This window comes from Parus major, chromosome 21, assembly GCF_001522545.3.
Source record: "Parus major isolate Abel chromosome 21, Parus_major1.1, whole genome shotgun sequence".
Taxonomy (NCBI): domain Eukaryota; kingdom Metazoa; phylum Chordata; class Aves; order Passeriformes; family Paridae; genus Parus; species Parus major.
Window position 1 is genome coordinate 4,753,394 of NC_031789.1, and position 24,438 is coordinate 4,777,831.

Below are 24,438 nucleotides of genomic sequence, written 5' to 3' on the forward strand. Positions count from 1 at the left end.
TCCCCCGGAGCATCTCCCTGGAGCTGGGAAGGGCTCGGGGCTGAGCTCCCAACCTGAGCATGGCTCGGAGAAGCCTCGCAGAGTCGCAGCCTCCCGCAGCCCCCGGAGCTGCCCCATATCCCCGGAGCCGCCCGCTGTCCCCATCCCGAATTGCCGCTGCCCACGGAGCCGCTCCAGGGCGCTCACACCTGGAAGGATCCCAGCTTGGATTCCCTGGCTGTTAGCAGAGCCCTGCAGACCTGCCCAGCGCCACGGAGGGAATTCTTCATGGCAGCCTGAATACTTTGGAAGAGGGCAGTGGAAGGCGGCAGTTTGCACCCCTCCTTCTCTGCTTGAGAGAAAGGAGTTGCCCAACCTAGTCATGAGACTTTTCCATACTTCCCAAAGAGGCTCCTGAAGTTCTGACACTGAATCAAAGAGAGCCTAGGGCAGCACAGTCCCCCGCCCCCTGCCCTAACCGACAGTAGACACGCAGGCACAGGAGATGGAGAATGAAGTTGGCAAATCTGTGGACAATCAAATGGACAAATACATGTAATTATCTGGAAGTTTTCTTTTTCTCTTTGCTTTTAATCTGCTTACTTTTTTTTCTCATGCATTTCTTCTCCCTATCCTGATGTAGCTGTGCTGTTAACCCTTTCTCGCCCTCCCCTCCCCAATTTAGAGTTACAATAATGGGGAAATCAGAAAGCCAAATGGATATTGTGGAAAAATCTACCAAATCCGGGAAGAAGCCCTGGAGCTTTGTGGCCATCGGGCTGGCTGTCCTGCTGCTCCTCATGACTTGTGTGGCCGTTGCCCTGGTGATCCTCTATGCCAGCAGCAGAGGTAAGAACCTGGAAATAATCCTCCCCTTTCTTCTGCAAACAGCAGAAAAAGTCCTTTTTTTGCAGAGCTAAATGAACACAAAAATACAAGGAGACCATGAGGTCACCTCAGTGAAGGACTGGGCTCTCTCTGCCTTGCTCTCAGCTTGTGCACAGAGATTATGTTGGCTTTTACTTGAATTTTGAATTATACTCTGTAAGATTCTATGCTTTTATTTAATTCCATGCAATGTGTTGAATTCAGAGCTGTTTTGACAAAGCTGATGCACTGTTTTAGAGGGAAGGTGTGTGTCTGTGTGTGAGGACTGACATTTTCTTATTTTATCCAAGCACAAGCCAAGATTCATTATTGTCAGGGTTTTTAAAGCAACAGCTGCTTTAAAACACTTCTAAAAACAATCTCCCTGAAGGGGAAATTGCTTATTACAATGTGAAAGCTTAAAAAACAAAAACAAAAAAAACCCACTTGCTGTTGAGGAAAAGGAGACTTTTTAAATATTCCATCAGGCAGTTGGATCGCTAAGTGTGATTTGCTTCAGCGACTTGAATGCAAATATCTTGCCAGAAACCTGACACTGAGGCACGTTATTTTGAAGTGTTTTGCCTAAATATTTTAACTGCAGAGCACACTCGGTAAAACCAAAGTTTTCCCACTGGCACAGCAAGTGCAAAGTCCCACTATAAAACCCTGTGAAGCATCAGATGCTCAGGAGCATCTGCCTCATGTTTGTCACTTCGATTAAAGTCTTTTGGTTAGGGAGCTTTGTTAAAACACTGAGGAATGAAATCAAAGTGGGAACAGCAAAACTGGAGCAAGGCTTTTTTGTGTCCTTACACTGCCTCCCCTGCTGCAGGGAGCTGCATTTTCAGAACTTGTGAGTGAAACTCTGCACAATTCTGAGCAATAATTAATGAAAAAAGCCTTGTTATTGGTCACTCCTTTTGCTACCAGTGGCTGAACACTAGGCAAAATCCAAGTATTAGGTATTCAGAAAGTTCATCAGAAAGTTTATTCTCAGGAGATGAGAGGAAAGAAATTCCCAAGAGCCAGGTCCTGGGGGAGAAGTTTCTGTATCAATCATTGAGCTAGGTAGGGTTTTGCTGACTGCATGCATAAAGAATTTGAGAAATCTGCCCTGCATCATTTGCTGGGTCCAGACAATCCAGAATTCAGTGTTAGTAATATTTTCCCAAGTGTTGGTCTCACCCAAATCTGAAGGCAGGGTCTGTTCTCACTATATGTGTTTAAGGAAGGCTTATCTGTGAGAAAAAAAGGTCTAAAACCTAATTTTTGCAAGCTCATATTGGCACTTAAACTTTCCCTGGAAGTGTTCTCCAGACTGAGCCTTGAGTGCAGGGCTGATGTTCTGCTTGCCCTGTGCTCCACATAACCCACCAGGTGTGTTCAGCTCTGCCCTGGAGCCACTTTGTTACTCTGTCCCCATCTGAGTTCACAGCTGGAGCAGCCACAAGCTTTAGGTAATTCCAGGTGGGAAATGAGCAATAGAAGTTTCATCCTCACAGAGCAGTGTCAATCACAGAGCACTGCCTGGATCTAGAACTGAGACAGTAAGAGCTCTTCAGACTCTTCCTGCAGCAGAAACAGTTGTTTTTTATCTTGAAAAGCTTTGTCCCAATGCCCCCCTTAGCTCTGTTTTGCTGTCACATTTCAGCCCATTCCCAATTCTCAGCCAAAAGCTTTGAGTCTCAGGTTCCCCATGGAAAAAGTACCTTTGGTTCAAAGCTGTGCCACATGAATCCCACAGAACAACAGGAACAAAACAATGTGAGCACCATTCATGTGATACAACCAACAATGTTATCCTGGGATTCTTCTATTGCTAATTTCACTGAAATGTTAATTTTGGGATATGTATGGAACACTGGATTGTTCACTAAAAGCAGATTCAGATTTCTCACTTCACCTTGATACATCCAGTATGACACTATCCAGCCTTCTAAAATAATTTTGTTTAGCTTGTAATTAGAAATTAAATTAGAAAATGAAAGCTTTGCTTGTCCTGCTTTGCATTAACTTTTTGGGGTTTATTTTTTTATTTCTAAAGGCACACTTAGGCTTTGTGGTACAGGGAGAATATTTTTCTGCTTGTATATATCTTGCAGAAAAGCATTGTGGTGCATGAAATAGGCCTGTAGGCACAGCAGTAATTCCTGGAGTTCTGTTAATGCTGACTGGGATTTTTATCTCTACTCCCAGCCAACAAAAACACTCAAGCTCTCACAGCAGTGAAGTTACAGAGTTCTGGACACAATGTGGGGATTTTTGACATCCCAGGAAGTTTTTAGACCCAAAAAACATTCTCATCCAAATAAGCTGAAAGGAAACATAGGAAGAATAGAGCAATATTTGGGTGATCCTAGCAAGGGAAGCAGGACTGGTTTTGAATCTGAACACACCACACTCTCAATCCTTCCCTTACAACCACACGCCATCTCAGCAGCCTTTTCACAGTTCTCTCTCAGTATTTACTGAACTCCAAACCTCATCCCTTGCTGGAAAGGTCGCAGCCTGAGGAACATCTCAAGCCTCTCTGTAGCTGACACATCAAATCACTCAGCAGCTCAGCTCCAAACAACCTCCAGCCTCACCTAACTGCTGCTCCTGTAATTCTGGTTATTTGATTTACTTTCCAGTTCCCAAGTTGCCTTCTCAGGAGGAAAATTCACAGATATTTTTGTGTCTGCATCCCCACACGTTGTCACTGCTGGCTGTTAGGAAGCCCAAGGTCACAGCCCTCTGTTCCCTTCTTAGGCAGGCTCCAAACAAACAGAAACACAAACCAAGCAGCACCTTGCTCTGGGGATGGATTTTTTAAAAAATCCAGGGTTTTTCCCTGCATTTCCTGTGCTGAATGTGATTGTTGTGCACTTAAATAACAGATTCACACAAGCCTGCTGAGCAGGAGAAGTATATAAACTAAAAACTGAGACAAGGTTGTGGCTGAGCTCTGGCTCCTCTCCTTCACTGGTGCTCAAATGTCCTTTGACATCAGGAACCTTCATTAACAAGGCAGCTATTCAGGGGAGATGCAGAATTTCAAGAAGTGGCATCTAACACACAAACCATGATAACATTTGGATGGCAAGACTCTCCTCAGTCACAGTCAGATGGAGCTACATGAATGCTGAGCAGTAATGGGGAGTGACAGGCCACACAAGGCTGTAAAACAGGAAAATGAACACTCAATTTACTGATTCTCACATAAAATTCTGTCTCAGCCATGATTATAAGTAAGAAATCCTAGGAAAGGTGGAATAAAACCAAACACCTGTGTTCTGCACTCCTTCTGAAGATGCTGAGACCTGGCACAGGCAGCCCTCTCAGACAAAGAAAACCTTAATTTGGAAATTCCAGTGTTTGTTGCGAGGAAATTTCAATTTTAACAGCAACAAGGGCTGCTTGCAGTGCCAACAGCACTTCTGCAGAGGAGATCTGAGAAAAGGAAAGGTGCTGAGGGGTAAAAGCTCCCACATGAGCACCTGATGACATCTGTGGCTCTAATTGTCTCCACGTGTGCCATCCCCAGCCGTCTGTGCTCCTCCAAACGCGCAGTGGGGAGACATTAAACACAAACTTGTGTCCTCCAGAGCCCTCAGCTTGATTTTTTTCTCTAAAAAGGAGCTGCAATAAGGCCCTGGAAAAGCAACTTGGGTTTGAAAAGCACCATCATTCCAAAGGTGAGCTGCTGAAGGGGACTGCAGCCACCCAGAGATCCACAAGTCATTCCTGGCTCCTGCTGCTGGCCAGGAAATGTGACAGGGCTCAGCAGCTCCTTGTGAAACCAAACTAAGACAATAAAATCCTCTACAGTGACTCCAGGGGGTCTGGAGCATGTCCCAGCTCTGCCATCTCTCAGGTGGGCACTTCACCTCTGAAGCAGCATCTGGAGTGCTTAATTTCCCTCATTTTCTTCCATTTGGAGTAGTCCCACAGCTCAAGTCATCTCATTTATCTCCATTAAAGCTTCTCTTCCCTGATCAATTCTCTACTGCTGATGTATCAGACTGAAATGGATGTCAAAACAGGAGCCTCTCTATCACTGTAACACAACCTGTCAGCAATGCTTAACTAGGGAGGAAAATAAATAAATACCTGTGTTTCTACTGAAAACTTGGGTTTTCTAGATTGTTCTAGAAAAGTAATTGAGAAAACAAAATGCTGAGAATTCAGAAAGTGCATTTGAAGTTCATTTTTAGTTTTTAAAAAGTGCGTTTGAAGTTCATTTCTAGTTTTTAAAAGGTGCAGGTGACAAAGCTCTAGTTGAGTGAGCAAAGACCTGAGATTGTAAAGCCAAAAAAGGCAGAGTTGGTGATACCAGAGCCTGTGGCAGGAAAGGTACTGAGGAATAAAAGAAAATAATTGATAGAGAAACAAAAGAGACACTTTTGGAGGTAAACTGAGTTCTCTTCCCCAGCCATTTCCCATGATCTGGTTTTGGGGCAGAGTTTCAGAGCCCTGAGTGTGCCCTCGAATTCCAAAATCATCTCTGGCTCCCCCTCATCCTGCTCAGTTACAGCATCACAATCACAAGGGCCTGGGGAAGGGAGGGGAGTTCAAGCCTCATTCAAAGCAATTGGTTTCAGAAATTGAAGTGAGATATTGTCAAGCTATAGTAAAGAGACAAGCTTTGATTTTGAAATAAAATATATTAATAAATAAATAAATGAAAGAAAAAAGGATCCATTTCAGTCCTGCCTGGTATCTGGGAAACAATGAGAGATCCACAAAATTCTTGTAGTACAATTATTTCTTCCTTGCATTCCTCTTTGCAATTGCTTCTTTCTTTTTGCCCGTGAAGTACTCATTTCTTTTCCTCCAAGTATTTTATTTTCCCCTTGGAGATACCCTGGGCTTTTAGTTTTGATTTTGCCTGTTGTTTAATTATGAGAGAGTTTAAGAAACTCCAAAAATTTGGCTTAGCTTCATCCAGCACACAAAAAAATCCCAACAAATGCTGGAACCAACACAAAAAAAAAAACTAAACAAACAAACAAAAAAAAAACCAAACAAAAAAAAACACCCAAAAAACTATCTCTGTGAAGCTTCCCATTGTTCCACACATTTTGCTCCTCCCCTGTTCAGGTTGCCAGACAACAGCCAGGGCAGGATACAGTTTTTCTCATGCAGATCTGCTCCCATCCAGCATGGCCATGCTCAGCTGAACCCTGAACATTCCCCAGCACAGTGGGGGCTTTTTATGTCACTTCCACTGATGAACTTCAAAGACTTCTTTTCTCCCCCACTGTTTTATTTCTCTCTGAATTACTGTAATCTTGTTTTCTCCCATGTAAAGCACTTACTTGCATTGGAAGTGATTTTTTTTAGTAACTCATTTCTGCAAACATGGATCAAAAACAAAGCTTTAAAAATGGCTAAATCTGCTGGAAAGTACCAAAATCTTGTTTTTCAGAGTGGAACCACAGAGCTGCCTGCTTGATATAAGTAGGTAGTAAACCAAGACATCCAGTTTCTCAAATGGGAAATTAAACCAGGAAAATTAATTTCCTTCTCCCAGGGCCAAGGCCCTCAGGCTCAGATCCCTCCCACTGCAGCTCTGCAGGGAACAGCACATGGGAGGGACTTGACACCTGCCCAGCATCACAAACACATTCACTTGAATACTCAGTATCAAAAATGATGTGTGCACTGGCTTTTGGGGGATCTTCTGTACTGCGAGAACTTCACAAGTCAAGACTAAGCACTCAAAAAGAGAAAATGAATAGCCAAGAGCAGGACTTCAGTGGTGTTTTCCATGCTTAAGGCAGAACAAATTTGAACACAGGTCCACAGTGTCCTTATTCCTACACTATTCCATCAGCCCTGAAAATTCCACATTAGGGACGACCTCTCAGGTGAGCAACAAGGACCAACCTTAGAGACCAGATGAAACTGTGGCCAGACAAGCTGTGACAGGCTCCCCAGCACACAAGTACCTGAAGAAATAAGTAATTTATTTTCCTAAATTTGATCCTGGTAACTCAAAGCAGTGTGGCAGCAGTAACCCAGCTCTGGGCTTTTTGCCCCTGATTAAACCTCTCAGTCTCAGTGATTTTGAAAATGCTCAGGGCATCTTAATAGATTGTCTAAAAATGGATCCCATGTTTTCAGAGTAGACAGTGGAGGCAGTTAACAGGTAGAAAAGATGGTCTTATTCTCCTTCCAGTAGAGATAAAACTCACTGTCAAGACTGTTGTAATGCTGCTGCCAATAATTTTTCCTCAAAAATCCCCAGATTTCTTCATGGTTGCCATCTGATGTCTTTGACTGGCATCAACATTCAGTCGCTTGCTCTCAAACCAAGCAAAGCTGTCACTGAGATTGGGTTCTGGGGAGTAACTTTGGGAGCAATTTCCTTCCAAAACAAGTAATTCCATCTGTTTCCCTCTCCTCTCTCTGCAGGCTCCTACTATGGCACCAACTCAGGCAAAATCTGTACCACCCCTGGGTGTGTGACAGCAGGTAACGGGTTATTGTGAATTACTGCTGCAGAGGGGAGGCTTTAGGTGTTGTTACTGAACCTGAATAGGAGATAATTCACAGTTTAAGGCTGCAGTAGATGAAAAGGAATGAGACTTCCCCTTGGGTAAGGAATATCATTCATAAGTAGCACAGGAAAATTGCCAGTGTTTGCCAAGAACTCTGGCTCTGAGCCACAAGGCCATAGACTGACCAACACAATCTGTATCTATAAGCATAATAAAATTCCTGTTAGACTGAATTTTCTTTCATGGGATATTTACCTTCTTATTTTTGGTAACTACATCTCAAGAAAGGTGAGACTCCAGCACAGATGTTTCCAATAGCCCCCTGGAAGCACTGATTTCTTGGGCCAGTACCTAAAATGGAGCACTGGACACTCTTCCCTGCAAGGCCTTGTGCTCTGGGACTGCTCTTTGGCAATTCAGATACATTTTTAAACAGGAAACAGGATTTTTCAAGTCATAATATGTGGGAATGAGCTTTGCCAAGCAGCTCCTTGAGAGTCTTCAGGAGTCCCAGAGATTCCAGGGCAGACTGTAGAATTCAGCTCTCCAATTTTGCTGCCCAGCTGCCAGAATAATCCAGAACATGGATCCCACAGCAGACCCGTGCAAGGATTTCTACCAGTACGCCTGCGGGGGTTGGCTGAACCGGCATGTGATCCCAGAGACCAGCTCCAGATACAGTATCTTTGATATCCTGAGAGACGAGCTGGAGATCATCCTGAAAGGTAGGGATGAGGCTGCTCCATCCCCAGTCACCTGTGTTTATTTCAGAGGTTACCAACTGCACATCAGACAGCGAAATAAACTTGCAAAAAAAAGTTGGTCCTGTTCCCACTAAAAATTTGCCAGAGGTGATTGAGTACTAACTCAAAAAGGAGAAGGACAAGCTGTCTGCAGGTCCTTCCTTCTGACACTTTTCTCATTAATAGCATTAAGAGCTCTCTAGTTTGACAGTAATTGCACCTTACAAATGCTTCTCACAGCCCTGAATCCTCAGGGTTTTCTGTAAAATGGACAAAACTCTCCAGGACAAACATCTCATGGCACTGGTTCCTTCCCTAGGTGTGCTGGAGACTTCAGATCAAGGGGACAGAGAAGCATTTCAGAAAGCTAAAATCCTTTACAAGTCCTGCATGAATGAGAGTGAGTGTCTTCTTGTTCGATCGATTGCCCTGTTCAAAACCAGGCATAGAGAAAAACCAAAGTCCTGTTAAGCAAAATCCAGTCAATATCTGTCTAATCCATGTGGCCGTGCCTGGAAAATTCATCTTCAGAAGGATGAATATGCCTTGGTATTTCATTAAACCTCAATATACCCATCTGGGATGTGGAAAGGATGGATGTTGGGTACCCACCCCTGGTATGGATGCAAAGCCTATCATTCAGAAGGCACAAACCTGTCCCAGCTTATCTTTAACAAACAAATCCAGTCTAAACCAGCACTGGAGCCACAGAAGTATTTTCATTCCTTTTCTGAAGACTAATATAGAACGGTTTCATGATATCTCTTATTGTTTGCTATGACACGTTCAGTTGCAAATTTAAGCTGTTAGGCCCATTACCTATTTTTCCTAATTTTATTTTTGTATGAAAACAATACAGAATTTGTCTTTCCTCCCTCAGGTCTTATAGAGCAACGAGATTCCCTGCCTCTGCTGGAGGCCTTGAGGATGGTTGGAGATTGGCCAGTGGCTTCTGCAGACTGGAGTAAGACCAAAGGTAATGCTAGGCCTGGAAGGGTTCAGTCAGAATTATCTACTGAATCAGGGAGAAGACTGTCACCAAATTAAATCCTCCATTTTCAGTTTCTCTTCCCAAAGAGAAATCAGGGTATCACACATTTAACACTCATTGATCCATTTAAATAGATCTCCAAAATTTCAGCAGCCAGTTTGTGAACTGTACAACTTCAATGAGTCTGACACAGATTGACAAATTAAGTCTTTTTTCCTTTTTATCTCCCAGAGCCAAGCTGGAGCATGGAGGAAAACCTTTCCATAATGAACTCCAGGTTTAACAAACGTGTCCTCATTGACATGTTCGTGTGGAATGATGACCGGGATTCCAGCAGACACATAATTTATGTAAGAAAAAACTGACAGGGGACTATTGATATGCCAGAATCATAATGGATAGTTATTTACACTGCAGGCAGATGAGCTTCCCATAGAACAATAGTGGTAAAATGTAGGCAACAGTTTTGAACCCCAAGTGTCAGATCTATCTCAAAGACATATTGGGAAATGCTTTATGGCAGCATAATTTTTGTTCCAGCAAAAGAAATAAGAATCAATGTAACTTTGCTGATTTACAGCATTTAAGGCCTGAAAATTCTTGTGAGTTACAAAAATGATAATGAAGTTTAATATATAGTAGGAAGCCATGGGTCTAAAATACATAGAGAGCATTTCAGAGTTTGTTCATTAATGGTTGTGCAAGAAGTCCAGCCCTGAAGTAAAGTAGAAGTGTTACTTAAATTTGTTCTTGGGTCTCCAAGATTACTGAAAGATTTTGATTTATAATCCACACTAAGATCCACCCTGTCCTTACCTGGAAACCCAGAGATAGAGTTGTACTTTCCACCTGTTGTGGTTTTAAAGCAGTAACTAAAAAATCACTAGAAAACTTACTTATTTCTTGCTGTGAGATATGGATTAGAACAAGAGCAAAACAGGCTTAAAAATTAAAAGGAACAAAGAAAGTTTATTAACAAAAAACTACAAAATAAGAAACCAGAATAAAACTTCTAGAAACCCCTTTTTTCCCCAACTACCCAACCATTCCCTTGTTCACATGACAACATAGAGACAAAAAAAAAAAACAACTTTGGTGGTTAAAATAGTCCCAGTTCTTGCTATAGTCTTTTCATCAGTCTTTGTAGAGAAAAAGAAGTCTGCTAATCTATGGAGTTTTTCACAAGAAAATTATTTCTGTTATAGTTTTCTATTTCTCTGATGCCAGTTGCCCGGAAATCCTGTCATCAGTTCACTCCTCCCATTTCACATCACTCTGAGGTGTATATGGTTCAATGAGTCTAGAGATGTCATTTTTAAGGATGAGTTATTCAAAGGCAAAAGTTCTCTTCATCTGTTTTTGTGAACCTCTCTGGAAACAGAAGTTTTCTCTTTGCCTCTTAAAGGCCACAAATCTTCAACTATTACTTCTCCCCCTCTGTTCCAGCATCTCACAGGATCACAACCACTTCACCATTTGCTCAAAATCCACACTTTGAACACTCCATTCCTCCCAATATACTCTGTCATGAATTAAAGGAGTTTTTTCAGAACACTACTGTCCATCTCCATAGCTGTATCAGAAAAATATTTCATCTTATTAAAGCATCTCCTTATTTTCTCTTCCCCCTATAAAACTTAATTCTTTTCTTCACTGTCTTTGATGGTTTTATAGTGTCTCCTTACATATTGATCATTCTCTCTCTCTCTTCCCCTCTCTCTGGGAAAAAAAGGATTAATCTGTAAGTCTCATCCAGGTAGTAAAAGAGTTAAAGTCTTGGAAAGCTGCAGATCCTCATGGTGTCAGGTTTCAGTTCAGCGGCAGAAACTGCAAACAAAGTCAGGCCAGCCAGGTCCGCTTTTCTCCCCCCGCCCTCCACGGCCTTGTCCAGCCTGGTGAAGGTGAGGAGGAGGAGGCTGAGCCAGAGCCCTGTTACCTTGTCAGAAGCCAGAAACCAAAGAGAGCAAGAAATTCCCGGTCTTAAGTCTTAAGGTTCACAGATTAATCTCACTTTTCAGTGGTTAAGACCACTGCCAATTCTCAGAAATGGTTAGTTATTGGTCAGGAGAAAAAAACTGCCATCGGCCTCCAGCAGTTTCAACTTCCCTTAGCTCCCAAAGCTAATCTTACAGGTGCAGAACTTAATATATATAAAGCAGGCGATTGGGAATACCAGTATCATAAAGTCACCACAGGACACCACCTCACCCAGATCCAGGAGAGCCCAAATTCTCTGGGTGCTTGGCAGTGGTGTCATCCCAACCCTGACAGGGTGGCACACACAGCATTTCCTGCTGCCTTTCAAGGATTTCAAGGAATCCTTTGGACAGCCTCAGTTCCTGTTCACCACTAACCAGAGAAATCCATTTTCTTTCAGATTGACCAGCCAAGCTTGGGAATGCCATCCAGGGACTACTATTTTAATGGGGATAACTATCAAAGAGTAAGTATCCCTTGTACTGATTTACTCTGTGCCACTAAAACAACTTTATTCCTTATCCCTGTGCTTTCAAAAACCCCAATACATGAATCTTCATGCTCTGCAACAATCAGAATTAGACTGTGACATTCATTGCTGTATTTTTTCCTAATTAAGCCAATATTTTTTAAAGTTTATATACTTTAACTGTATAAATATATTTTATTATTATATATATTATACAACTGCATAAATGTCAAGCCTCCCCAGAACTGGCTGCCGTGGTGGGATGGATGTCAGGGGTGCCACAACCTTCCTGAAAAAGTGTCCTCAGAAGGACAGCTCTCAGTGGCACAGGCATGTCCCTATCCTGGCCCGGCGAGCGGTGACTGGCTCGCTGGCAGCTCCTTCCCAAGCGACACAGGGAGAAAAAGGACTAGAGCTCTGGCTAGTGATTCCACAGAGAAATCAGCCTTTATTAGAGCAGGGCTCTCTGCAAAGGGGGCTAGCGCAGAAGCACCAATCAACTGGGATAAAAAAAAAACAGGGTTTATATAGGGAAGGAGAGGGGTGGGGGAAACTTGGATACAAGTAACAGAGTGGAATGGCAGAGAAGAAAACCAGTGGGATACAATAAATCAACATATAACTTACAAGGGTCTCTGGGAGGGACACTTTTCTCACTGTGACAGAAAGTGCCTCGCCTATGGAGAAGCTCTCCAGGGGAGCACCACAGCCCTTTTGCTGGCCGATTCTTCAGCCCCCACAACTCCCCCTTCCTTATTTATTAAAAAGGCCTCTCCCAAGACTTTGCAATCAAACTTCTAAAACAGCTGAACATGCATAAAAAAATAATAATTAAAAGAATCCAGAAAATGTTCTTTAGGAGGGAGGCAACCCATCCCTTTGGAAGTTGAGTCCCCAACTTCCAAAAAGGTCCTCGAACCATTGGGGCTCTTTCTCTTTTTTGAGTTCCTGGACCATGTTGTTGATTTTCTGTATGCACGTGTGGATGCTCTCACCATGGTTGGGCAGGTTGAAGCAGCACAACCCGTCTAATTCCTCGCAGCTGTGTCCATTGGCAAGGAGCAAGAAGTCTATTGCAGCACAGTTTTGGTGCACTGTATGCCTAAACATCTCTTCATCAGCCAAAAGATGACTTAGCACAGAAGAGTCAAGTTGGCCTGCTTATCAAGCCAACACTCCAGGTGAGGAAGCTCACTGAGGGCTTTAGTAGCACCTACCCAAGGTAAAAAGGCTGACATTACCACCTTCTTTGTATAGGACCAATCTTCAATTTAGCTATCACAATTTTCATCTAATTGAGTAAATGCTCTCTTTTGACGGGCCAATTCATTCTTTTTCTGCCGATCGTACATCAGGGTTGAGTTTGGAGTGAGAATGGTAAGCTGGCCAAGTGTGCAAGGACTTCCCTGGAGTCGGGAAGGGATTCGTGCCCACACTCTATCCCCACAGATTAAGAACACTCCCCGGGGTAGCATTTTTGGACGACAAGAGGAGGTGGACTGTGTACTGCTGGTGTAATTGCACCACTTGAATTGATTGTAAATTTTACTGTCTGGCGAGACATTTTTCTTTGTCTGGATCGCCCTATAATATTCGGTGGCAGGCCACACTTGCCTACTGGGAGGTAGTCAAAATTTACACAGTAAGTGGCCTTGGAGGACCTCAAAATCTCCAATTCTTGGGGTTCCTCTGGTGCATGAGGCAAGATCCCTGTCCCCTCATCCCAGGTGTCTACCAGGTTGCGTTCTTTCCCTGTGAAAGGATATTCATGGGGCTTCAAAGGAACCCCTACCAGGCATGATGACAGAGGGTTGGTGGCGCTGCTCATGGACAAGCATGTATGGTCTTGCTTGAGGGTCTTTGCGAGGATGATCCACATGTTTTCTTTGGGCTGTGCTACCAGCCAGGCATCCACGACCGATGTTTTCAGGAGCATCCAGAGGGTCAGGAACTAGAGGATGGTTTTGCTTTCCATTTTCTGTAACAGATTATAAAAAGATTAACTGATTTTGGAGTGGGGTTATTTTCCTTTTCCCCTTTCTTCTCTTGTCTCCCCCTTTTCTAAAAGAAAAGCTATACAAGAGGAATGGGTATTGGGGATGAGGTAGTTGACTTCTGGTGGGGTCATTTTGTGTGAAGGGGACACATGACCAGTCACCAGCAGCAGCAGTATAAAGGTGCATTGTAGTGCAAACATGCAAGGGGTTAGCATTTGGGTAGGTGTTTAGGGGAAAAAGAAGGATAGGGAACAGGAAGGGAAAAGGGAAAGGAGTTTCAGGGGCTTTGCTTATCCAGCATGTTTTCGGCAGTGATCTGTTGTTGAACTTGATCTCACTTGAGATCTGGTAGCGACTGGAGCAATTCTCTCTGGCGACCTCTTTCGGCTACATCTCTGTCTCCAGGCAGTGGTGGCTTGTTGGTTTTTAGAACCTGTGTGGGTCTCAGAGGATTCTGATTGATCTGGTTCTGGTGCAGGGTTTACAGGGCATAGGTATGGTTTGATATTTTTCCCTGGGAGCCACGTAGGACCCGATGGTGTGGACACACACGCATACCCTCTCCCCCAGGTAATCAATGGGAAAGGTCCCGATGTCTGTTGTGATTCGGGGTCCTTGACCAGCACTGGCAGCTTCTCTGTTTATTTGGCTTGTTACAGGGGGGTCAGGCTTATTACAGGGGGGTCAGGCTCTGTAGGTGAACAATTCAGAAAATTTATAATGTACAAAGCCTTACAGAGCCTCTCAACGGGAGGGATGATCTCTTCCTCCCCACTGCTGATCAAGGACTCTCTTGAGGTTCTGATGTGTCCTTTCTACAACTGATTTCCCTGTGGGAGAGTGAGGTATGCCTGTGGTGTGCTTCACCCCGCACTGGTTGAAAAAGTCCCTCAGTCTGTGAGAGGTGTAAGTGGGCCCATTGTCTGTTTTAATTTGTTCTGGGACTCCCAGGGTAGCAAAAGCAAGGAGAAAATGTCGGATGGTGTGCTTGGCATTTTCTCCTGCATGGGCTAAGGTGAACACTGCACCAGAAAATGATTCCACCAAAACATGGACATATTTGACTCTCCCAAAGGATGGGACGTGGGTGACATCAGTCTGCCAGATTTGGCAGCTGTTGAGTTCTCGGGGGCTAACCCCGAAACTCATTGCTGGGATTTGAAAAGATTGACAATTGGGACAGGTGGCAACGATTGCCCTGGCCTGATCCCTGGGTAACTTGAACATCCTCATTAGAGCAGGGATGTTCTGATAGTAAAATTGATGGGACAATTTCTCCTGTGCAAAAATGTCTGGAACAATGGCTGCTCCAGCAGGCATGGCTAATGTGTCTGCCCTCTGATTACCTTCCACAGTAGCACCTGGGAGGTCAGTGTGTGACCTCACATGCATAATATAGTAGATTGCTTCCTGTGGGAGATAAGGTATATTAACTCAGAAAGCAACTTGCATAAATTTGGGTTAGAGACTTCTTTTAGAAAGGCATGTTTTGCTCTCATAGCTATTCCAGCCACATATGCCGAATCAGTTATCAAATTAAAAGGTTCTCATAATTTTTCAAAAGCTCTGACAACAGCTGCTAATTCAGCAATCTGTGGTGATCCTTCGATCACTTGGACATCAGAGTCCCGCTTCTGTGTCCTGGGGTCCTTCCAAGTCATGACTGACTTGTGGGATTTCCCCGAACCATCAGTAAAAACTGTCAGAGCCTCGAGTGGTGTTTTGCTGAGTAATAATTTGGGCACCAGATTGAACGTGGACTTGAATAATTTGTGGCCAGGTGGATGTATGGAAATTAGGCCTGAATAGCTATCGAGATCGAACTGAAGGCTCTCATTGGTTTTGAGTAAAGGCTCCAAATCCCCAGTTGTCAATGGAAAGAAAATGCATGTGAACTCACACCCCACAAGAGTGCAGAGACTGGTTCTAGCTCTTTTAATGAGTTCAGCCATGATTTCCTGCAGAGTGGTGATAGTTTTGGCGGGCTGATTGTGTGTGAAGACCCACTCAATGATAAGGAGTCCCATTGAAATATGAGCACATGTAAGCATGGGGTCTTACCTAGGACAATCAGTTGGAAGTTGGGTTCGAAACAGTGGGCTTGCCACAAAGACAGGGCCTCCTGGACCTTAATGATGGCATCCCGGGCTTCCAGTGTGAGGGTGCGTGGTGAGTCGAGGTCCTCGCTGCCGCGGAGCAGATTGAAGAGGAGCACAAGGACATCCATCATAATCCCAAGCAGAGGACGGACCCAATTGATGGACCTGCAGAGTTGGTGTAGATCTCGCAGGGTTTCGGGTTCATCCCCATGGTCAGCTTCTGGGGTACGACAGTCCGCTCACAAATCCAGAGTCCCAGGCAGGTCCAAGGGCAGGTGCACTGGATTTTGTCCTCGTGGATTTCAAACCCAGCGTCCTCAATTGTCTTTATTGTGTTATGTAAAGTCTGTTGTAGATAGTCTTTGTCAGAGGCAAAACCAAAAATATGGTCCATGTAATGCAATATTATTGCATTTGGGAACAGGACCCTCACTGGGGACAGGATGCAGGCAACATACCATTGGCAAATGGTAGGAGAGTTCTTCATCCCTTGCGGGAGAACAAGCCAATGGTACCTCTTTAGAGGTGCCTGTCTGTTTTGGGAGGGTATAGAAAATGCAAACCAGGGGGCGTCTCAAGGATGAAGGGAGATGTTAAAAAAGCAGTCTTTTATATCTATGATTGCGAGCTTCCAGTCCCAAGGAAGCATAGAAGGTGAAGGCATGCCAGGCTGGAGGGGACCCATATCCTCAAGGACTCATTTATTTTTCAAAGATGGTGAAGCAGCCTCCACCTGTCTTTGCCTGGTTTTCATAGGACAAAGACAGGGGAATTTCAAGGGCTGTTGGTCTCTGCGATGTGGCCCTTGGCAAGCTGCTCCTCCACAAGGGCTTCCAGTGCGCACAGTTTGGTGTCAGAAAGGGGCCACTGATCAACCCACACTGGATGGTGCTGTTTCCAGGTGTGTCGCATCTCGCCAGAGCTTATCTGGCTCTATCACTTCAGCCTGCGACAGGAGTGGGTCACGCCCCAGGAGCAGGATGACCCCAGGTACGACTAGAGCACTTGCTCTACAGCTTTTTGTCTGTCAGTCTGCCCTCTGAGGAGACAAGGACGAGAGGGAGGTTTTTTGCGTGGGATAATAGAGGATTTATTGCTCTGGGGAATCTTGGGGGCAAAAGAGAAAACGTGAGCATGCAACTGCTGAAATAGGGAGGCGGTTCAAAGGGAGGGTACAAAACATCAGCTAATCAGAGATATCCTGGGGAGGGTAAAAAGACGGGGTTCACAAAATCATCATCCAATGAGGGAGGTAGGGGGGGAAAGTTGGGTCACATGGACTAATCAAGCATCGAGGTTTAGGGGATTTCCAAAGTGGAATTCCAAACATGCGGTGGGTTTAAGACAGATTGGCAGAAGACTCGGAGTAGATTGACAACGTGGGGTGGGAGGGTCTCATTTGGACCAAACCATCAACTTAGGTAATAACCGAACATACCGTTAACAAGAGAAACACTTCAACACAGGTGAGCTGAGGAATGGTAGGTTTAGTGCGCTCCTCAGTGGCCCCCATTAAAAATCCCTACTGGGAATACGCAGAGAAGCCCCCCATTGGGACAGGAGATCCCTTCCCCAGAGGGTGATTGGCGCCTTCACAACAAATGGCGGGATGGTTGCCATTTTTCCCTCAGGACCTTCTACAATGACATTCTGCTTACTTCTCATGGAAACTGCCACTCCTCCAATCCCCGAGATCATCCCTGCCACAGGCTCCAATTCCCAGTTGGCCAGCCACTTCGAGAGGGCAATGCTGGTAACATCTGCTCCAGTGTCAAGCATGCCTGGGCGATGGATCTTTTCTCCCTTACAGAACAGGCTCTATGATAGGCTTGTTGGAACCCACAACCTGAGCCCACATAGTGGTAGGGTTGAGAGGAGCCTGTTCCAGACAGTGAGGTGGTAACAGAAAGGCTTGGGCCACTGGAGTCTGTTTTTGTAAATAATAAGGTGGGTCTATGCAAGTCAAGGAGACAAAAATCTTGTCTCCAGGGTGCACAGTTTGGACTTTGGGAATGATGTGTATCTGTCCTGGTGAGCTGGACAGGTCCCCAAGGATTAGTATTTCAGAGAGACCACCTGGTGGTCTGTGCTATCCTGAGGGGAGTTTATAAACACAGCCACCCTTTAACTGCATGGAATGTCTGGTTACCAGCTGGCACCTGGTTCCCACCCAAATTGCTCTCTGTGCTGGTTCTTCTGGATGTGGCCGGGGGCTTGTGATGAGGGTCCCCATGGAGGCAGGATAGATAGCTTCGCTGATGGGATGGGGCGGTGCGGCATTTGATTTGCTGTCGAAGCGCAGGGCTGTCCCGCGCTTTGATTGGAGTTTCCCAAATGCCAACTCGGTCTTGGTAACCATTGGTGGTTGGGTGGTTGATATTGGTCATGTAAGTAATGTCTTTCTGGGCAGTCTTTAAGGAAATGTCCAGGTTCGCCACAATTGAAACAGCGGCTCATGTCTTCAATCATTTCTGCTGCATAAGCAGTGGATATCCTTTCTGCCACCCCTTTGGCAACCACAAGGGTCACAGTGTTCTTGGTGGAAGTGGAGACGTGCTTGGTGCAGGCTTCAACCATTTGATCAATGGTTGGTTCGGGGTCAAGTGGGAGAGCCCTTAAAACTGCTTTGCATTCTGTATTAGCACTGCCATTGCTATTTTTACCAACAGGTTTTTTTTGTGCCTGCAGGCACTCAATTTGTTTTTCGATGGCAAATTTCAACCTGTCTATGTATTTAATGAAAGATTCACTTGCCCCTGTTTGATGTTGGTGAAGCACTGCATTGGCACTTTATCATCTGGGGTGGTAGAAAGAGGTACCTTCGTAGCATTTGTAATATCATGGAGAGCTGCCTCAGGCAGGTCTTGGGCTTGATCATGAGGTTTTTGGAAGTCACCTTCCCCTGCCAGCTGCTCTAATGTTAAATTTGGTTTATTGGCATCTTTCGAATACACGTCTGCCAATTCCTTAAGATGTTTTTTCCACTGTCTTTCCCACAGCATGTATTCCACCGGGGAAAGAAGGCAGTTCATAATGTTTTTGATGTCATGGAGCACCATGACATGGGTGGTGAAGGTGGCTTCTAGTAAATTTTTGAAAAAAATGACCATGCTCCTCAGCGGCTTTGCACAGCTCCTGTAACTCCCTATAGTGTAGGGACTCCCATACGTTAATGAGTGATCCTGCCCTGTCTTTCCTGTGTACCACAGGAAAGGCTAATATCTTTTTTGACAGGGCTGAGTCTCTGTCCCGAGTGGCTTCCCTTTGGACTTCAGCCCAGTGGTTCTCATAATCTGAGCATGAGGACAATTGGTCGCATCCTCTGGGGGGGATGGGGGGCACTTAATAACAGTGCGCAGCCGTCTCGAGCAAGCGGTAGTTGCTTGCCTTTGAGTGGTTGAAGAAGCCAAGATGGCTTCCTTACAGTTGCTGTTATTACAACTTCCGGTCCCAGTATTGCAGGGACCGGGAATGGGAGTACCATCAGGGGAGGAGCTCAAGTTGGAAGGGGCATGACTGGGGTCCGCAACAGGGAGGAGTTTCCCAGTGGATGGGGAGGAGCCTGATGCAGTTACACCCAACGACACAGTGGGAGGGGAGGAGGAGCAGGGCACGGCAGGAAGAGTAGGGGTAGAGGTGGGAAAGAGGCCATTTTGGGATGTAAGGGCGGGAAAACCTGGCTGGAAAGGAGACAAGATGGCGGAGCTGACCATGAGACTGGAACCATCTTGAGTTTTAATGTTAAGCAAGGGGGATGCAACTGTGTAAGTGGGCATGGGGAGGAGGGTAGAGGAAGGGTCTGGGGCAGCATGGCCAGTGCCGCCCTGGCAAGGGTAGAGAGGCGGTGGGGGGGTGTCAGGGAGATGGCAGCAACCGTCCGGTGCCTATGTCCACTCGCCGACTGTTTGCAACAGAAAAACTTTGCAACAGAAAGATCCCCGCTTGCTTGAACCGTATATAACTTCCTCCCCACATTATCCCAAAATTCCCCTAAATAAACAGAATTGGAATTAACTTTAAAATGTTTGAAATCCCAATGAACAAATCTCTTCAATTCCCCCTTAGAAAACTTAAAATTTCCGACAACAAGGGTACCTACAACCTGGATATAAAAGTCCTTCTCAGGAGGACTTAGCTTAGGCCTACTGAGCTTATTGCCCATCCTGGTCCCTTTCCCCACCCAATGATAAAAGAAGAAAGAAAATTGAAAAGGCCCCAAAAATATGAAACTCACTATTTTTCTTCAGGCCGATGCCTTCTGGGCCAATGGAAAACTGGTGGGCAGGTGGTCACCTGACAGCCAGTCCTCAAGGGCTCTTCTTCCTTCTCCCCAGATGGTTGGTGAGGGTCATTCATCTGAAGGGTCAGTACCCTTCAGATTGCCCCTTACTAAAATGCAAGGTGTTCTTCTCAGGGGGTGGCAGTCCCAACAGCGGCACACACCGCAGTGAGAACTGCAGGTGGACACTTCTTCAGAGGCTTTTCGTGTGCCGCACATTGGGTGACACTTGCAACAGTGGGGTAGATGTCAGGGGTGCCACAACCTTCCTGAAAAAGTGTCCTCAGAAGGACAGCTCTCAGTGGCACAGGCATGTCCCTATCCTGGCCCGGCGAGCGGTGACTGGCTCGCTGGCAGCTCCTTCCCAAGCGACACAGGGAGAAAAAGGACTAGAGCTCTGGCTAGTGATTCCACACAGAAATCAGCCTTTATTAGAGCAGGGCTCTCTGCAAAGGGGGCTAGCGCAGAAGCACCAATCAACTGGGATAAAAAAAAAACAGGGTTTATATAGGGAAGGAGAGGGGTGGGGGAAACTTGGATACAAGTAACAGAGTGGAATGGCAGAGAAGAAAACCAGTGGGATACAATAAATCAACATATAACTTACAAGGGTCTCTGGGAGGGACACTTTTCTCACTGTGACAGAAAGTGCCTCGCCTATGGAGAAGCTCTCCAGGGGAGCACCACAGCCCTTTTGCTGGCCGTTCAGCCCCCACAACTGGCCAGCTCATGAAGAAGGTTATGGGAAAGTAAAATCATGTTTTATAATTTAAACAGTCTCTCATTTTGAAGGACAGCTTCACATTTTCAATGCAGGTGATTTGCTTGTATCTTCCTCTGAATCCCTGATGCTCAGCAAGTAAGAATCTGCTGCCATTTATTCTCCCCTTCCCCCAAAATTACATGAAATTGGGAGAAATTATTTTCTAGCTGCTTTCCTCTGCCAATGCTCAGGGCAAAAACACTGATTCTGCAAAAACACTGTTTCTGTAAATACACAGAAAGCTGTTGCAAGTAGAGCCAGATAATTTGTCTGTTTCCAAGATGAAAATACTGCTTTAGTACATTTTATTTTCCTCTATTATGCCTTGCTAACAAAGAGTATTTGCAACCCAACATCAAACCAATTTTCCTAACAAGAATGGAAGGGAATACAGGGGGACAACAATCAGCATTTGAGACTCGTCTCATGGTTCTAAAGGCAGATGAAAACATCAGTGGGAAGAGTTTTCTTCTCACTTCAGTGTGTTTGACTACACTTTATATAGAATATAGCTAAAATATAGCCCTGGGAGGTTTACAGGGAATTGTCCCCACACCTTTCGGGCACCTCTAGGAGCTGCCAGCTCCTGAGAGAAAACAATCTCCTGGAAGCTGGGAAATTAGGAGAGCTTCTGACCTGGGAATCTCCCTTGCAAGTGTCACCTCCACAGCAGCACTCACAGCAGAAAAGAGGGATATTTATGAATTGGGGTAAGAAGGTCAGACATAGATTGACTTAGAAGACATAGGAAATCAGGTACGGTGTAGAGACAATCCCAAATTAGAGAAAGAAAATCAGTTCTTCTCAATACAGCTTTAATTTGAAGGCACAAAGCAGGGGGGCTGATGCTGTGCTTTTAATCCTAATGACCAAGGAGGAGACTCAATCCCTTTTTATTTGTATTTACCAGCTCACTGCCCCCAGACAATGAGCCCAACTTTGATGACCCAAACTCCCCCTGAGTTTAGTCCAGCATCTTTTGGCAAAGCTCCTCCTGAGGCCTGGGGGAGTCTGGCCTGATTAAGGCTCAGCATTCAGCCTAAAACCACAAATCATTATCTGTAAGTGCCCAGACTCAATTTCACCACAGTCACTGTGTTTATCTGGCTTCCAGTGTCTACAGAGGAAGAAAAGTATGTGAGAAGAACAGGTAGCATCAAGTTTTCCTGTATCAGGTGTATCAGGGATCAGCACTCAGCAGTCAAATGTCTTTTCAAGGCCCATTCTGAGGCATAAATCAGTCAGAGCCTTCCATCAGGAATAAAGTAAAGGTGTTACTGGGAACTGTCTGAAACAGGGCTTTTCTTTCAGACACTAAAACCAGACCTGAGAAGATTTATGGTATTACTTTCAGAGAATTCAAACCTTCCCTGTTCACCCTGGAATTTTGGATCACTGTTCCCATAGAGTAACTCAAAGTACAGAGCCTCCTCTTTGCCCAGTCAGTAATTCTAACTCAGAATGCTGGGTTGGATGGCATAGAGAAGCAGAAATTGTGTTTTGAGGCCAGCAAGTGCCCTGTAAGGTATTCATGTCAAAGAGAATGCTTTGCTGAATGAGAAATGTGAAGATGAACTACAGAAATAGTGAAGAGAGATTGTTTACAAGGGCCTGTAAGACAAGGGGGAATCAGTTCAAACTGACAGAGGGCAGGGTTAGATGGGATATTGGGAAGAAATTCTTCCATGTGAGGGTGGTGAGGCCCTGGCACAGGGTGCCCAGAGAAGATGTAGCTGCCCCTGGATCCCTGGAAGTGTCCAAAGCCAGGTTAGATGTGGCTTGGAGCAACCTGGGATAATGAAAGATGTCCCTGCCCATGGCAGGGAGTGGCACTGGATAGGGTTCAAGGTCCTTCCAACCCCAACCATTCTGTGATTCTAGGAAATGACGGACAGCAAACCTTTTCTACACGTTCTGTGTCTGAGTGCAGGTGAGAGAAGCTTATCTGCAATTCATGATCACCATCGCCAAAATGATAAGGGAAGACAAGAACATGTCCAAAGATGACTCCTTTGTCCAAGAGGAAATGGCAAAGGTCATGGAGTTTGAAACAGAGATTGCAAATGTGAGTAGAGAGATCACCCTGAGTTCCTCAGGAAGCTGTAGGGGGCAAGGGGTGAGAGGGAAGAGTCACTTGCTGGCTTGTGCTGCAGTTCTCAATGCAGCAGAAAACCCACAGCACAGACAAAAGCAGGGGAAGAAGACTTTTTGTGCTATGAGCAGCCCAAAAACCAGAGCCTCTGTGTCTCTAATTCTGCCTGCTGTCTACACTGCTGCTGTGCTGTTCCAGTCCCAGATTTATTTCTATTTATTTCTCTTGTAAACAGGATAATGCACCTTCTGCTAACCACGCACTTGGGATAACACCAGGGCAGGCTCCCTTGCATCTTTTAATTACCTACAGCACCCTAAAAATCCCCCAGAAGAGGCTTCCATTCTAAAGAGGACAGAAGGAACTGCTTGGCTCAACATATCCCTGAAACACTATTGAATAGGGGGGGGACCCAGGTTCGTGTACTGAATTTTTGGAAGCAGCACTGGGCCAAATCAAATTATTTTCCTTTTCCCAAACAAACCGGTTAATCTGAGTATTATTGGAGTGTGTATGTGTGCACCTACATGTGACTTCAGCCATTGATATTTCTGTCAGTTGATTCCAGTAATAACCTTGTGAATGTCTTCAGGCCACGACCCCAGCAGAGGAAAGGCATGATGTAACCTTGTTGTACAACAAAATGACCTTAGCAGAACTGCAGGAAGAGTTTTCATTCAATGTAAGTGTTTCATGAGCAGTCTCATACTTCAGGTCTCTTAATGCCATGCCAGTTGGAAATGGCTTTGTGAATTTATCAGTGCTTCAACAAAGAGGTATAAAATTATTCCCATTCCTAATTTTGTCTTCAGAATATCCTTAAAAGCTTTCTCCTACTGAACAGCTGCATTCAAGGTCATAAGACTGTCAAAAGTCCAGTTACTGAAGTATTCAATCATACAACATTGGAATGTCTCTATGTCTGCCTAGGAATTTAATTGGACCTTCTTCATCCAACATGTCATGTCTTCAGTAAATGTTCAGGTGGATCCAGAGGAAGAGGTGGTTGTGTATGGGATGCCTTATCTACAAGAGCTGAAAACAATTATCTCCAAGTACTCAGCCAGGTAAAGAAACTGCAGGATAGCTAGGAAAAAAGTCACAGGATTGCTGAAATGTCAGTTACTGGACCCCTTACTAGTTCTGAGCTTTTGAGGAAAACTGGCACGCCTATAAAATACAGGAAATGCCTTTGGAAATTTCAAAGTCCAAATACTGCAGTACAAGGTGTCTCGCTGCTTGCTTAGAAAAGGTTCAATGGGAAGAAAAAAATACATGACAGGCTTAGCTCTTGTTACATTCTAGAAAGAAGAAAAATAAGAAAATAATCCCAGAACAGACATGAGACCAGCTCTCAGGCTGGATGACTCTGCAGTTCAATGAGAAGCTGTAAAACCCAGGACTTGCAGCAATTATTTCCTTCCTTGTTTCCACCCAAAACTGAGATTCCCCTCTGACTGCCTGCACTAGTGCTGGTTTTTACAGGGGATTAAGCTCAGCTTTGCTTTCCCACACAGCACCATCCAGAACTACCTCATCTGGCGGCTGGTGATCGACAGGATCAGCAGCTTGAGCCGGCGCTTCAAGGATGCTCGGGCCAGCTACAGGAAGGTATTTCCTCTCTTCAAAAACAGGAGAGCACAGCTGCCACCAAATCCAATTGTGTCAACACAATTACACTGTGAGGGTTTTGG

General features: G+C 45.0%; 1 protein-coding gene across 3 annotated transcripts in view; it reads left to right on the top strand.

Annotated features, from left to right (window-relative positions):
- Positions 1–19: 19 nt before the first annotated feature.
- MMEL1 (membrane metalloendopeptidase like 1) overlaps positions 20–24,438 on the top strand; it is a 37,095-nt gene continuing 12,676 nt past the window's right edge. For all 3 annotated transcript variants that reach the window (XM_015648548.3, XM_015648549.3, XM_015648547.3), the window contains exons 1-12: positions 20–534; positions 665–828; positions 7,249–7,308; positions 7,898–8,059; positions 8,397–8,477; positions 8,958–9,053; positions 9,300–9,418; positions 11,446–11,511; positions 22,583–22,717; positions 23,337–23,426; positions 23,675–23,811; positions 24,262–24,355. In XM_015648548.3, the coding sequence (XP_015504034.1) occupies positions 485–534; positions 665–828; positions 7,249–7,308; positions 7,898–8,059; positions 8,397–8,477; positions 8,958–9,053; positions 9,300–9,418; positions 11,446–11,511; positions 22,583–22,717; positions 23,337–23,426; positions 23,675–23,811; positions 24,262–24,355 (1,254 nt within the window). In that variant the 5' untranslated portion in view covers positions 20–484. The remainder of the gene's footprint in view (positions 535–664; positions 829–7,248; positions 7,309–7,897; positions 8,060–8,396; positions 8,478–8,957; positions 9,054–9,299; positions 9,419–11,445; positions 11,512–22,582; positions 22,718–23,336; positions 23,427–23,674; positions 23,812–24,261; positions 24,356–24,438) is intronic.